The sequence below is a fragment of the Sciurus carolinensis genome, chromosome 4 (assembly GCF_902686445.1).
Source record: "Sciurus carolinensis chromosome 4, mSciCar1.2, whole genome shotgun sequence".
Lineage (NCBI taxonomy): Eukaryota > Metazoa > Chordata > Mammalia > Rodentia > Sciuridae > Sciurus > Sciurus carolinensis.
The window spans coordinates 9,513,241-9,527,643 of NC_062216.1; the positions used below are offsets into that span (position 1 = coordinate 9,513,241).

The 14,403-nt window shown below is 40.2% G+C and overlaps 2 protein-coding genes across 15 annotated transcripts in view; one reads left to right on the forward strand and one right to left on the reverse strand.

Annotated features, from left to right (window-relative positions):
• The window catches only part of Hmbox1 (homeobox containing 1), a 167,412-nt gene extending 166,466 nt beyond the window's left edge, over nucleotides 1–946 (reverse strand). For all 12 annotated transcript variants that reach the window (XR_007108179.1, XR_007108178.1, XM_047548315.1 and 9 more), the window contains exon 1: nucleotides 668–946. The gene's annotated coding sequence lies outside the window, so the exon portion shown is untranslated. The remainder of the gene's footprint in view (nucleotides 1–667) is intronic.
• Nucleotides 947–1,338: 392 nt separating this feature from the next.
• Ints9 (integrator complex subunit 9) overlaps nucleotides 1,339–14,403 on the forward strand; it is a 105,561-nt gene continuing 92,496 nt past the window's right edge. For 2 of the 3 annotated variants that reach the window (XM_047550572.1, XM_047550574.1), the window contains exon 1: nucleotides 1,339–1,467. In XM_047550572.1, coding sequence (XP_047406528.1) covers nucleotides 1,459–1,467 — 9 coding nt within the window. In that variant the 5' untranslated portion in view covers nucleotides 1,339–1,458. Of the gene's footprint in view, nucleotides 1,468–1,600; nucleotides 1,620–14,403 lie in introns of those variants that run through there. The other variant, XM_047550573.1, reaches the window with a different exon arrangement.

A 14,403-nucleotide genomic window follows, 5' to 3' on the forward strand; every position in this document is an offset into this window, starting at 1 on the left:
ACCTCTCCGCCGACTTCAGGATGCCCAGAGCCATCCCCGCGCCGCACCGCCGCCACAGTTCTCCGCCCGGAGTTTGGGGTGGAGATGCGTCCGGGCGGGGGCGGAGTGTGCGCGGGCCGGGGGACGGGACGCGCCGAGCCGCCCAGCCCGGCCGGCCCGCAGCGCGGCCGCCCACCGCCCAGCACCCGCACGCGCGCCGCCGCTCGCCCAGGCCGGCGGGCAGCTCCGCCGCTGCCCCTCCAACTTCCCACCTACAGACGTCCCTCAGCAGCTCGGCGCCCGAGCGCACGTCACGCGGCGCCCACCACAGCTCCACGCCCCACGCCGCCCCGCACACCTCGACGCCACCTCGCAGTTTCCCAAACTCCAGGCAGGAGACCCCACCTCCGGAATTCAAACCTTCCGCCCGGAGAGGAGAGTTGGAGAGCAGTCGACGCCGCTCAATTCCGCCCCTCACGAACTGCCCCACCCCACACCCCGCGCCCGGGGCGCCCCCTCGGCAGCCCTCTGCTTCCTCCCTCCTCTCCAACCGGCCGCTGAGGGGACCCACCCCCGGCGCCCACTCACTTTCTCCCCAAAACCCCTCAATTTTTTTCCCCTTAAAGTGAAGAGAAACAAGTGAGAAAAGAGACTTGAGGCAGTCCGGCTTCAAAACCGCTCGACTCACCTCCGAATCCTCGCCGAGTTCTCTCGCCCAGCACAGCCCCCTCCCCAACGTCCCGGTGCGAAGGGCTGGGGTAGGGAGGAGGGAGGCGGGAGGGGGAGGGGTGTCTTCCGAGTGGGGCGCCCGTCGGGAGGGGCTGGGAGGGCTGAGGCCGCGCAGGAAGAGCACAAGGGGGAGGGGAGGCCCCTGTCTCCCAGTCTCCCCCTGAAAACCTCCCTTGTCTCAATCACATCAGACTGACTGTCTTTGTCTGGTTGACAACCGCCATATTGATATCAACAGCCCCGCTCCCACCTGCTGCCGCCGGGCGTCCCTGGGAGTTGTAGTTTCTGCCTCCCTTGAGTATAAGTGCGGGGCTGGGCGTCTAGAGGCCCCAGGGAACTACAGCTCCCGGCAAGGCCCGCGCCCACCCGCCTTCCCACAGGGAGGCGGGGCAAGGGGAACCGGAGCCGCGGGGACTACACATCCCAGAATACCATGGGAGCCGGGCCCATATGGGGGACATGATATCATGCTGGGGCGGAGAGGGAGGATGGATTGGCGGCCGAGATGAATTCGAGCTGACGGAAGGAGGTGTTCGGAGAGGAGAGGAGAGGGAGGAAAGGGAGAGGCGACCACAGTTCCCGGCATGCTTTGGGAGGACTACACTTCCCAGGATGCCCCGGGAAGGGACGCGAGGAGGAAAGACTGCAAGTCCCGCGATGCTCTCGGCGGCCGGCGGAGAGGTTGAACCGGAAGGTGCTTCCTAGGCTCCAGGAGTGCGGCGACCGGTGTTGAACAACCAAAAGTCTAATATGAAACTGGTGAGTCTCGGCTCCGGGGTCGGAGGGCAGAGGTGATGCCGTATGCTTTTGGACTTGGTCGTTTCCACCTTGGGCCGGGAACTGTCGCAGAGGAAGGGCGGCAGATGGAGCTGGAAATTGAGAGGGCCTGAGGAAGGCTGCAGCTCTTTGAGGTGGAGGTTTGAATTCGCCCCCTTGCCTCTCCTTCCATAAACTCACCCACGCCACTGTGCCGAGGTCTTAATCGCTCGCTCGCGGGCCCCTTCGGACAGACATGAGGTCGACTGTCACATTCCTTCCCCCTCGAGCTCTAGCTGAGCTCGGTCTTTCTTCTCAGCTTCTCCCGAGGTGGTTAACCTCTTTCCACTCACTTGGCACTTGAGTCGCCTCTTTCCCTACCCTTGTTGAGAAGGCTGATTCGCCTTGAACAGATAGTAGACAGCTTCTGACTGAACCTGGATGCTCCTTAAATTTCCTGATACAGACACCTAATTGCCCTTGGAATTCAGAGAAAGCCATGGCCAGGGTGCGAACTTGAGTCTCAAACTCTGCCTCGGATTCGATGCGCAGAGTGGAAGTGTTAAGGCTTCCAGATTAGGGCTGTAGGGACTGCGTGATTCAAGACGAGATGGAGCATGCCTGTCTTCCTGGAGAAGTCTTGCATCCCAAAGCTCAAACGCTTGGATTCCAGGAAAGCTTCTCGGACCTTTGTTTTGAGCCATTTTACCCTCAGTGTGCATACAGTCCTGACAAGTTAATTATTCCAACTCTACTGGACTAGTTGTAGCATAATTAAGATAATAGAAAAGCAGGTGTGTAATGCTGTTTCTCAGACTTTTAAAATCCATGCTCTTGCAGCGAGCTTATTATTAAGCTATTCTTTCTGTGATTGCTACCCAAAAAGAAAATGTTCGTTTTATTTTTTTATTTACATACTTATTTGAATATGCTCTTCCAAAGACTACAACCCAACCACCCCATTTGATGATCACCAGATATTTTCTGAGAGGAAGTCAAAGTGTTTTAAAAAGTAGATTCAATTCTAAAAATGTCTCCCTTTAATGCCATTTGGGAAAGGGGAAGGATACAGGTCAGTAATCCTTGAGACTATCTTTGTCTCTGTGTTAATGTGCTAAACATTTAACAGTTCAGATTGAAAGTTACTGCTCTTGCCCTAAAGGAAGCCCTTGCCCTACCTAGGGAAGAAGATAGAGGAACAAGCCAAAATTGCAATTCACTGTGTTCACAGTAAAATAAAGGCATGTTCAGGGTTTGGTGAACTGAAAGAACACATGATTGTGGAGGACTGCTTTTTGGAAGGTGAGATTGAACTGATAAGAAGGATAAGTAGGAGCCTGGGAATGTAGCTCAATGGTAGAGTGCTTGCTTAGCATGCATGACAACCTGGGTTCAATTTCCAGCACCCAAAAAAAAATAGTAGGACAGGACCTTTCATGAAGAGTTCAACTTATATGATCAAAAGAGCTTGGCACCTTAATAGTTGAAACACAGAACCTATGTCCTCAGTAAATACTAAATCAAGGCAGGTGTGTCAGTGCACTCCTGTATCGCAGCTACTTAAGACTGAAGCAGGAAGATCACAAGTTCCAGCACTGCCTGGCTATTTTAGCAAGACCCTGTCTTAAAATAAGACTTCGAAAAAGTGCTGGGGATATAGCTCATAGGTAGAATGCTACTGGATTCAGTCATTGATACCACACACAAGAAAAGAAAAAAAGAACAGTGTTTGATATGCTCAGTTTAGTTTCAGAAGGCAGGCAACTTTGAAAAAGTTTTTTGCTTAACACAGTCTTCATGAGGATATCAGGGATTAATTTGCAGATACTTTGTTCATGAAATCCTCCTGTTTAATCTATTTAGAGATGTAAAAACATGGAAAGGAAAAAAGAAAATAAGTTCTTCCTCTAAGAGTCAAAAGATGCCTTAGAGGAAAAGGAAGTGTTTCTGTTGATATTCCCTCCCTCTTTACTTTCAACCCATGTATTGCGTACTAAAATCTTTTGGAGTTGAAAGGTTGATGACCAATAATGTGGAATCCTTATCAACCTACCAAAGTGGTTTCAAAAGCATTGTTCCTTAGTAAGTTAGACTTGTGTGTTTGTGCCTCCCAAAGAGTTTGAATAGATCTTCATGTGTCCTAAAATTTTTAACTTTGTGTACTGCTTCAGGAATATGAGGTAGGCTGCATTTATATCATCAGGTCTGGCGGGGGTTAGCTCAGTAGTAGATCGCTTGCATAGCAGGTGCAAGGCCCTGGGTTCAATCCCCAGCAGTCCTTCCCCCAATAAAGATAAGACTGATAATCACAATACACAGAAGTACATTTTGTTCAGCACATTCTCATTTTTGAGATTATGATTTCTCAAAGTATCTTTCCCATGTAGAACCTCCCACCATATCTTGCTGATTCTACTTCCTTAGTGAAAATTTTTTGAGTAGGTCTATTTCTCTTCCAGTTTCACTATACTGCTCTTTTCACTTGACAGAGTTGAGTAAAACTGTCTAACTTTGCATTCATTCTTGACCCTCTTGAATCTATTCTTTACTGTGCATCCCAGCAGTTGTTTTAAATTGTGTTCCATAAAACTTTCTTATAGCTTTCTTTGCCCTTAGGATCAAGTTGTATAATTCTTAACTTGATTGAGTTGACCCTGAAGAATATGATCTGCTAAACTTTCCACACCCATATCTAACCACCTTCTCCCTTGCCTTTTTTTCCCCCCAGTCATATAGGTAGGTCATGTTCAGTTCCTTGAGCCAACCCTTTTCTCTTTTGCGTTTGGAACTTTGAATATGTCCCATTGCCTGCCTCATTCTTTTTTTGCCTGGCTAATGTCTTCATATTTCAGTTATCTATTTAAATAGCGCTTCTTCAAGTTCTTGAATCAGTTCTCCTGTTAGGCACTTCCATGGCACCCTTCCTGCTTGTAGGACATGTAATTATTGGTGTAGTGTTTGTCCTCTCTCATGTAAACTTTTATATTCCAAGAGCCTGACACAGAGTGTAACCTCACTAAATAGTTGAATAAATAGTTTTTGCAGTACTGTCATAGTATGTGAGTAATATTGAGAAAAAAATTACAGATGAAGTTAATAAGATTATAGTAAGCCAGGCCTTGTGCTAAGTACAATGGCCCATCTAATCTGGGTGATAGCATTCTCATTTTACAGATAAAAAATGTGGACTTTGGGGAAGTGAGGTAAGTGACTCAAAAGTTACTCAGATTAAAAAAAGTAATAGAGCCAAGATCTGAACCCAAGTCTCCCTGACTGAATAGTCTGTTGGTTAGTGGGAGCAGGGACTACAGCACCCTGCACTGGGGATTGATCCAAGACCCCCATAGACTAGTGGTAGGCAGGTGCTGTACCACTGAGCTGCATCCCCAGCCCCAGTAAGGAGGATAGAGTGCCTACTGAGAAATTGTATGTAAAGCTGTTTTTTTAAAGTAGCTTTAAATTTGAGTTTGTTTCAATTAAGATCTTTAAAAAAAAAAAAAAAAGACTTTTGTTTAAAAAAATTAACGTTTGGAAACTTCTTTGATAATTTCACAGTCCCCTATCAGAGAATACCAATTAAGTAAGTGAAATTAGTCTATTTTATATTATCTAAATTTAGCTTCCACAATACCACTTGGTAATTCTCTAACTTTGCATGTATCACTTCCTTAGTGGCTTTTCACACACCCACATGAATACAGTGTCATTCTAATGTAATGTTTGAATAGTGATCAAAGGATCTTAATCACTACCTATATTTATAATATGTTATATTTGGGTAACTTTATTTAACTAAAAATATTTGTTATTTTCAATTAATTGTCTTAGAAAGAACAAGAAAATTGGAAATGTATCTTCTAATTAACACATTTTAGGACATGTTTGCCTATTAGTATAAATTGAGCATAACTGGGTATACGTTGATGGCCAGTCAGCTACAGACAGGAACTGAAATTCACCAGATTCCTTAGCAAAAGACCATGGACCAAAAAATATTTAGTACACTGACAGTAAGTTGTAAAGATCGTGGCTGGGAATCTAATCATTCAAACAGATGAAGATTAAAATGAACAAAATGCTAAGAAGTGCAAGAATGTAGCATGTGTACTTTCTAGATAGTTCCAGAGATGGAAAGAATGTTATAGCTTATTCATTCAACAGAGACTTACCATGCAACCACAGTATACCCTTAGCATTCAAAGTTTCAACACTTTACATTTTTAAGTATTACATTTGACCCCAGAGATCTGTGACATGGAATTATTTATAGTCTCGCTGAGGCACAAATTTGAATGTGACTTTAAGATTAATGATAATCCTTTGTGAATGAGCCCATCTGCCTCACTATCTGTGGCTCCTTGCAGAATTATTGTTGTGGAAGGTCTGAAAGAAAAGTCATTTGAATCTGTATTATACTCTGCTTATTGAATTTGATTAAGAAAACTTTATGCTGTAGTTGTATCTGCAAATGTAAAAACTTGAGAAGGCCATGAAATGTATTTTTCAATGGTGTATGCACCTTTGTGCAAAATGCTGTTTCATTTCTACTGGCTCAAACTTTTAACTCACTATTACTCTGGGGAAAACAGATGGAGCAAAGAAATGAATTCATGGACTACTCCCAATGGAGGACAAGTAGGACACCAAGTGCAGTTATAGATTATATAGCAGATCTTTGCTTGAAAGGGGCAAATCCTACTCCAAGGTCAGTTTAACAAATCATTAGAAAGGGGTGTGGTTAATCCTCACCTTGGGTCTGAGTGTGTTGGATTTTTTCTGTTTACAGTCGCAGAATTCTTTTAATTTCCTAGAACTTGGATCCAGAACAGAAAATCTCTTGCTATAAATAGCAGTCATTCAAAATTTTACCTGTGCTTGATGCACCTATTGCAGTAGATTGTTAAAATGTCAACCCGATTTTCCTCTTCTGTTTCTCCTAGCTGATTGATTAGAGTGCCCTCATGTGTCTGTATGATGTAATGTCATTTCAAGCCTTTGAAAAGTCTTTTTATCACAAAGTCAGTATGGTAGGTTTTTTCCTTTCTTGATTTCCTCAAACTCTGACATAAAACAAGTTATATACCTTTTCAATAGTGCCCTAAATAGATAGTTCATTCTTGGGCATTCCAGAGTCCAGAGTTACTACTCTAAAAATTAAGTCTTTTATACTTAACCAAGGCAAAAAATGATTTAATAATAATAGTTGAATTGAAAAAAAAAAAAAAAGAAAACTTCCTTGCCTCTGGTTACTTAGCAAAACAAGAATGCTGTCCCACTCCAAACATAAATCTTGCTTTAACAGCAGTAGCACATTTGTTTTGTGACTGGTTTATTGTGAGTACTCAAATCCCTCTGCCATTTGCTCTGGTCATCAGCAAAGTGTATTTGACAAAAAACTATAAGGGCTCAGGGACAGCATGACCATCGAACTCAATACCTACCTGTTCCAAATGGAAAATTGCTCCTGGATTTCTAAATACCATTGGGGGGGGGGTCCAAGAATAAACCAACCATCAGATCTCCATCATCATCCATTTATTCACTCAACAAATCTTCCTGAACAGTTCTTGTGGGCATTGCTTAAGGAACTGACTGTACTTCAGTGAACAAAACAGATTTATTCCCTGCTTATATGGAACTTAAAGCCTAGTGGGCTTTCTTAGAAGCAGTATTACAGTAAATGCCATTGTATACAGATATTGTTGAGCACTGGCTACTTCAAGTACTTTTGTAATATAATGATAGAAAGTAGTATAAGAGTATCCAGTAATATACCTTCTTAAAATTTTAATAGATAAGGCTCATTGCCCACGTATCAGTAGTGCATGAGAATACATTTTCCCCACCTTGCCAGCAATGCTCTTTGCTCTTACTATTTGTCTTACTAAATGTAACTTTGTTTAATCTATCCTCACATCCTTCATCTACTCAAGGCTTTGACCATATTTAGTCAACTGTACCATTAGAAGTGATAGTGAATGTGGGAAGATGTACCAGCAAAGGAAGCACATTTATTTTTCTTTTTAAAATTTTTATTTGTTCTTTTTAGTTATATATGACAGTAGAATGTATTTTGACATATTATACATACATGGAATATAACTTCCCATTCTTGTGGTTGTACATAATGTGGAGTTACACTGGTCGTGTATTCATATGTGGACATAAGAAAGTTATGTCTAATTCAGTCTGTCTTTCCTATTCCCATCCCCCTCCCTTTCCTTCATTCCCCTTTGTCTAATTCAGTGAACTTCTTTTCTTCCCTTTCCTCCCCTTATTGTGTGTTAGCATCCACATATCAGAGAAAACTTTTGGCCTTTGGTTTTTTGGGATTGACTTACTTCACTTAGCATGAGTCTTCAGTCCCATCCATTTACTAGCAAATGCCATAATTTCATTCTTCTTTATGACTGAGTAATATTCCATTGTGTATATATATATACCACATTTTCTTTATCCATTCACCTGTTGAGGCACTTAGGTTGGTTCTGTAGCTTAGCTATTGTGTATTGAGCTGCTATAAATATTGATGTGGCTGGGTCACTATAGTATGCTAATTTTAAGTCCTTTGGGTATATGCTGAGGCATGGGATAACTAGGTCAAATGGTGGTTCCATTCCAAGTGTTCTGAGGAATCACCATACTGCTTTCCATAATGGTTGCACCAATTTGCAGTCCCACCAGCCATGTATGAGTGTCGGGTTTTTTTGTTTGTTTGTTTGTTTGTTTTTGGTACAGCGGATTGAACTCAGGGGCACTAGACCACTGAGCCACATCCTCAACCCTATTTTGTATTTTATTTAGAGATAGGGGCTCACTGAGTTGCTTAGCACCTCCCTTTTGCTGAGGCTGACTTTGAACACGTGATCCTTCTGCCTCAGCTGCTGGGATTACAGGTGTGCATCACAGCACCCAGCCGAGTATACCTCTTAGGAAAGCAGATTTCTCTGGTTAAAAATGTGCCATAAGAATCTGTAACAGAAATTGCATAAAAGACCTACTGAGTTTTGAAATACCTGATGCATGGAAATTAAGATGTTGGAATTGTGGGATCAAGCAGATTGGTGAAGCAACTGGGCAAATGGGAAGTCAACAGCAGAGTTCACCCCTGAGTGAAGGGCTGTCCAGTAAGATGAAGCTAGGAGTTTACACATTAGGCAAGACTGAAAGAGGAATAGGTGCCAGAATTTGCAGAGATCATGAGAAATAGCAAGAGTGGGAACAGTAAGGACAGGAGGGGGAGTGGGGAAGACCATGTGAAAAACAGTGTCAACTTGACAGCCTCAAGGTGCTCAGTGGTCAACACTAAGAATTTACTGTGAGGGAAGAAAAGAGGCTTGTGTTGTCCCTGAGTGACCGTATGTCTGAAGGAGATGCCTTAAAGATCTAAAATATTTAAATTTATTGAAAGCACAACTGAATGAACTTTAGCTCTCTCAAAGATAGACAGATGATGTTCAAGAAAGTTATTCTTTAATACGAATTATAAAACTAATGCTTTCTTTGCCCTTAAGGGTAGTTTAATTTTCATCACTCATGTTTATGAAGGGATTGAGGGAGGTTTATAATAAAATGTCTTCCATAATCTATTTCTCAGATCTGTGCCTTAAGCAGATTCTTTTTCCCTAAGTACAGTATTTCTGATGTTCCTAGTTCACTAAAATAGAGGAAAGCATAATTATAGATGTTTAAGTGTTTCTTCCCGTATCTTTTTTCCGGCATGTGAAAATGTGGGAATAAAGCAGTAGTTTTAATAATGTAAATAATACTGTTATTGTAATGGTGATCTATTTTTTTTTTGTTTTTCAACAACTTTATTGAGGTATAGTTTATATACCATAAAACACGTGCATTTAAAGAGTCAAATGCAGTGAATTAGTAAATGCAGTTGTGCAACAATCACCACAGTCCAGTTATTGAACATTTGCATCTCCCCAGAAGGATCCCAAATGCTCACTCACAGTCAGTCCCCATTACAACCTCTAGGCCCATGCAACCACTAATCTAATTTATCTCTGTAGATTTGTCCTTTCTGCTCTTTTCATAAATTATGCAGTCTTTTATGTCTGACTTCTTTCACTTAAGCTTAATATTTTGAGGTTCATCATACTGTAGAATGTATCAGTAGTTGATTCCTTTTTATTGCTCAATAATATTCCACTATATGAATATACTACTTTTTGTTTATTTGTGCTGAAGGTGATAGATATGTGGATTATTTTCACCTTTTGGTTGTTGTGATTGTATGAACATAGATTTTCATTTCTGTTTTCTCCCAGGTTTTCACTTCTTTTTCTTGCATGATTGCACTGGCCAAAACCCTCAGTATACTACTGAACAGAAGTGGTACAAGCAGATATCCTTGATTTTTCCTGCCCTATCTTGTAGGGAAAGCATTCAGTCTTCTACTACTAAGTGTAATGTGAGTTGTTTGTTTTTCATAGTTTTCCTTTTTCAAGTTGAGAATGTGTCCTTCTACCAGTTAGTTGAGAATTTTTATCATGAATAGGTCTTGGATTTTGTCAAAAGTCTTTCCTTCATCTGTGAAGGTGATAGTCTGGTGTCTGTCAAGATGGTCATTTGGACTTTGTCCTTCTGTTAATATGATAGATTTCCTTAACTGAATTTTGAATTTGCTCAACCAGTCTTGAATTCCTGACATAAGTGCTCCGTGATCATGGTATACATCCTTTGTATATCTTGCTGGATTTGGTTTGCTAATATTTTATTAAGAATTCTAGCGTATGTTTTTTTTTTGGGCAGTGCTGGGGATTGAACCTAGGGCTGTGCATGGCATATGTATTTTTGAAGGATATCACTCTGTAAGTTTTCTCATGATGTCTTTGTCTGACTTTGGTGTTAGTGTAATATCATTCTCATAGAATGAGCTGGAAAACATTGCCTCCTTTATATTCCATAAGAGTGTGTGAAGAATTAATATTATTTCTTCTTTAAACATTTTGATAGAATTCATCAGTGAAGCTATCTGGGCTGAGCTTTTCTTCATGGGAAAATTTTTAATTGGCAAATTCATTGTTTTTACTTGCTATAGGTCTTTCTTCAGGCATTAGGTTTTAAAATTTAAATAGGAAATTTGCCATTTTTAGCCAGTAGTTCATCAGCTTTAAGTATGGCTCATGTTGCTGTGCAGCCATCACCGTTGTCCCCACATTTTCATCTTCCTAGATTGTGTCCATTAAACACAACCTCTGCTTGCCGCTCAGCTTCTGGCAGTCACCATCCTCCTTTCTGTTTGTGAATCTGACCACTCTGGGCACCCCATGCAACTGGAAACACAGTATTTGTCCTTTTGTGACTGGCTTATTTCACTTAGCACCATGTATTCAAGGTTCATCCATGCTGTCACATGTGTCAGAATTGCCGCCTTTTTATATTGCTTTGTATGTGTAGACCACAGTCTGTTTAACCATTCATCTGCTGATGGACACCAGGTTGCTCCAACCTTTTACCTATTGCAGATACTGCTGCTATGAAAATGGGTGTACAAATATCTGTTTAAGCCCACACTTTCAATTTTTGTAGTGTATGCCCAGAGAAGGAATTGTTGAATCATATGGTAATTCTGTATTTCACTTATTGAGGAGCTTGCATAGTATTCTTCACAGTGGCTGCACCTACACTGTTTTAAAACCCACCAGTAATGCACAGGGGTTCTGATTTCTCCACACTCTCACCAACACTTGTCATTTTTTTTTTAATTTGGTTGTTGTTATTGTTTTAATAATAGCCATTCTAACTGGTGTGGATGTAGTGGTTGTGATTTTCATTTCCCTAATGATTAATAATGTAGAGCACCTTTTTGTGTTTTACTTAGGTAATACGTGTTTTTAAAATCAAACAATGTCTCAAAAAGGGGAGAGGGGAAGGGAAAAGATTCCCTTCAACTCCTTATCCTCTCCCCTGGGGGGACGAGGGGACTCTATTATCAGTTGCTTGTAAATATGTCAGAGATTCTATGAACTTATGTGCATGTACGTAATTATCATCTCTTGTTTTACATAAATAGTATACAGGTTGGTTTGACATGTTGCTTTTTCAGGTTTGAAATACACAGATCATTTCATATCAATGAATTGCCTCATGTTATAAAACTGCATACCCACACTAATGAATCAGGATCTACATTTAACCAAGATCCCAAGTCTTTTTGTTTTCAAGATACTTTAATTCTAAACAATGAAATATTTTCAATACTCCCTTCATGTATTTTAAAAAATTTATTTCTAGCAGACACTTTGCGTTTTCAAAGTCCGAAGGCAGAATTTGGAATTGTGGGTATTAGCCTGGAAAATAAAGTTTCACTACCTCTTCCCCCCCCTCAACAATTTGTTGTTACTTAAAATTTAAAGTGTGGTTTTTGTTGCTGATGTAAAACATAATTCATGAAACTAGTGTCACTATTTCTCAGAAATACACTGATGCTGTTGCTGTAGAAAAATCTGTTGGGCCTTACCACCAGTGCCAGGGATCAAAGCCTGGGCACCATGCATGCTAGGCAAGTGCTCTCCACTGAGCTACACCCCCAAGACTGCCATCTAAGTGGAGACAGGCCAACCACCATATCAGACTCACTTTGTCAACCAAGTCTCATGCTTAAATTTGACTTCTTTCCTAGTCCAGGTGTTTGTACCAATCCAATTCTTTTGTAGTAGAAAACTATTCATTAAATTTTACTATACACAAAAAGGAAAAAAAAATTAGTTGGGTAATATTCTGTTATTTAGATATACCCTAATTTATCTTACCAAACTTATGTCTGTGAACATTAGGTTGTGTCCAGTCTTTTGCAGTTGCAAATCATGTTTTAAGGATAATATCCTTTGTGAGAATCTTGGGAATTACATCTAGAATACATTTCTAGTGGTGAAATTGATGGTCCGAAGGGGATGTACAATTTTTTGGTTTGGTTTTATTGCCAAAATGCCTCCATAGCAATTTATCAGATTGCATGGCTACCCTTAGCTATCCTGGTACTGTTATCCAGCTTACTTACTCTTTTTTTTTTTTTTTAATGGTGCTGGAGATTGAACCCAGGACCTTGTGCTTACAAAGCAAGCACTGTATGAGCTGAGCTGTATCCCCAGCCCTGCTTACTTACTCTTTTTTCCTCACTGAAAAGTGAAAAAATGGTATGTTATAGTTTTAATTTGATTTTTTTTTCATTATGTGTTAGGATATGGAACATCTTTTCACATATTTAGGAAAGTCTGTATTTCTGCTTCCTTCTGAGTTCTTCTGTTCCTCTTGATCTATTACTATACCAGGACTAAACTATTTTACCATATGTAGCTTTGGAGTATATTTTAATATCTTGTAGTTCTTCTGCTTATTGTTCTTTCAGAATTTTCCAAGCTGCTCTGAAACATTTATTTTCTCATATAAAGTTAAGACTTTGATTCTCTGTAAACTTAGAGTTATTAGTTCCCACCCAAATTCTTTTTGTATTTTTTTTTTTTTTGATCAGATCACATTTTTAAAGTTTAAGGAGAGAATTGACTAATTTCTTTCAGTATATTACTGGGTTTGTCCAAGAACAAGAAATACCATTTCCTTTACTCAGTCATTTTTTAAATGTATCTTGGTAGCATTTTTAAACTTCTTAACATAGCTATTTTATGTTTCCTGTCAAATGTACATCAAAATACTTTATCTTTTTGATTGTTTCTGAATTGGAATCTTTTCCTACATAGCTTACATATCAGAAGGTGATTTATTTCTTGTATTCACTGTACAGTCTTTTATTGAATACTGTTGTTTTAGTAGTTTCCCAGTTGGTTCTTGTGGGTTTTCTAGGTATATAATTGGCAGATATTTTTTCAAACTTTCTTTTAAAAATTATTTATTTACCAATAGATTTGCCATACTAAGTGCTTTACCACTGAGCTGCATCCCTGGTCCTTTTTATTTTTTGAGATAAGGTCTTAATAAATTGCCCACGCTGTCCTTGAACTTGCGATCCTCCTGCCTCAACCTCCTGAGTTGGGACCCTAGGTGTGTGCCGCTGCTCCCAGCTTCAGACTTCTTTCCTTTCTATGGTTAATTACATTGGTTTATTTTAATTTATATGCTATAGCTAGCTGCTCTCTTACCCTATAATTTTTAGTCATTAGTGAAGTGAGATTCTTTTACATAGCCCAACAAAAAATTGTTTTCTAAGGGGAAGATCTATTTGTGTTTTATTGTTTGTCCAAGGCAGTTAATTATATCTTGTAAGCCACTTCCAGACTTTTGGGCAAACAATGGGTTTTATAACTGAAAGTCTTAGATGGTGCATAGCAGACTCATAGAAGCAATAAACTTCTATGACCTTAAAAGAAATTGCAAGATTTCCTTGGAAAACAGAACAGCCAGAAATAGTTTCTCTGTACTTCAGAGACAGGTCTGATAAAAACCAAGAAATGTAAACAAAGCAGTCCGTTAAAATAAACATAATTACCACACATGCCAAAAAAAATCTCTGTAGGAACAAAAAGGCTCAGAGAGCCGTAGGTGGTGGCTTGTTTTAAATGATGTTTGATTCAAGCTATGTAGATTCAAGAAGGAAAAAAAGAAAACATTGATGAACAACTATGTGATAGTTATAACAGATTTAAGAAGCCATAACAAAATTCCATTGTTTGTTTATATAGTTGAGTAAAAGTTACTAAATGCCTATATTGTACAAAACATTCTCACTGCCTTAAGACATGCTAAAGATGAATAAAGACATTGTCCCTAGCTGTCAGTAACTCAGTGTTTAACAACTGACATAATGTACAGGGTATACTCTACTATGTGATCACATGTCATTTTAAAATTTATTTATTTGTTTATTTTTATGTGCTGCTAAGGATCAAACCCAGTGCTTCACACATGCTAGGCAAGCACTCTGCCACTGAGCTACATCTACAGCCCTCACATGTCTTTTTAGTGAAGACA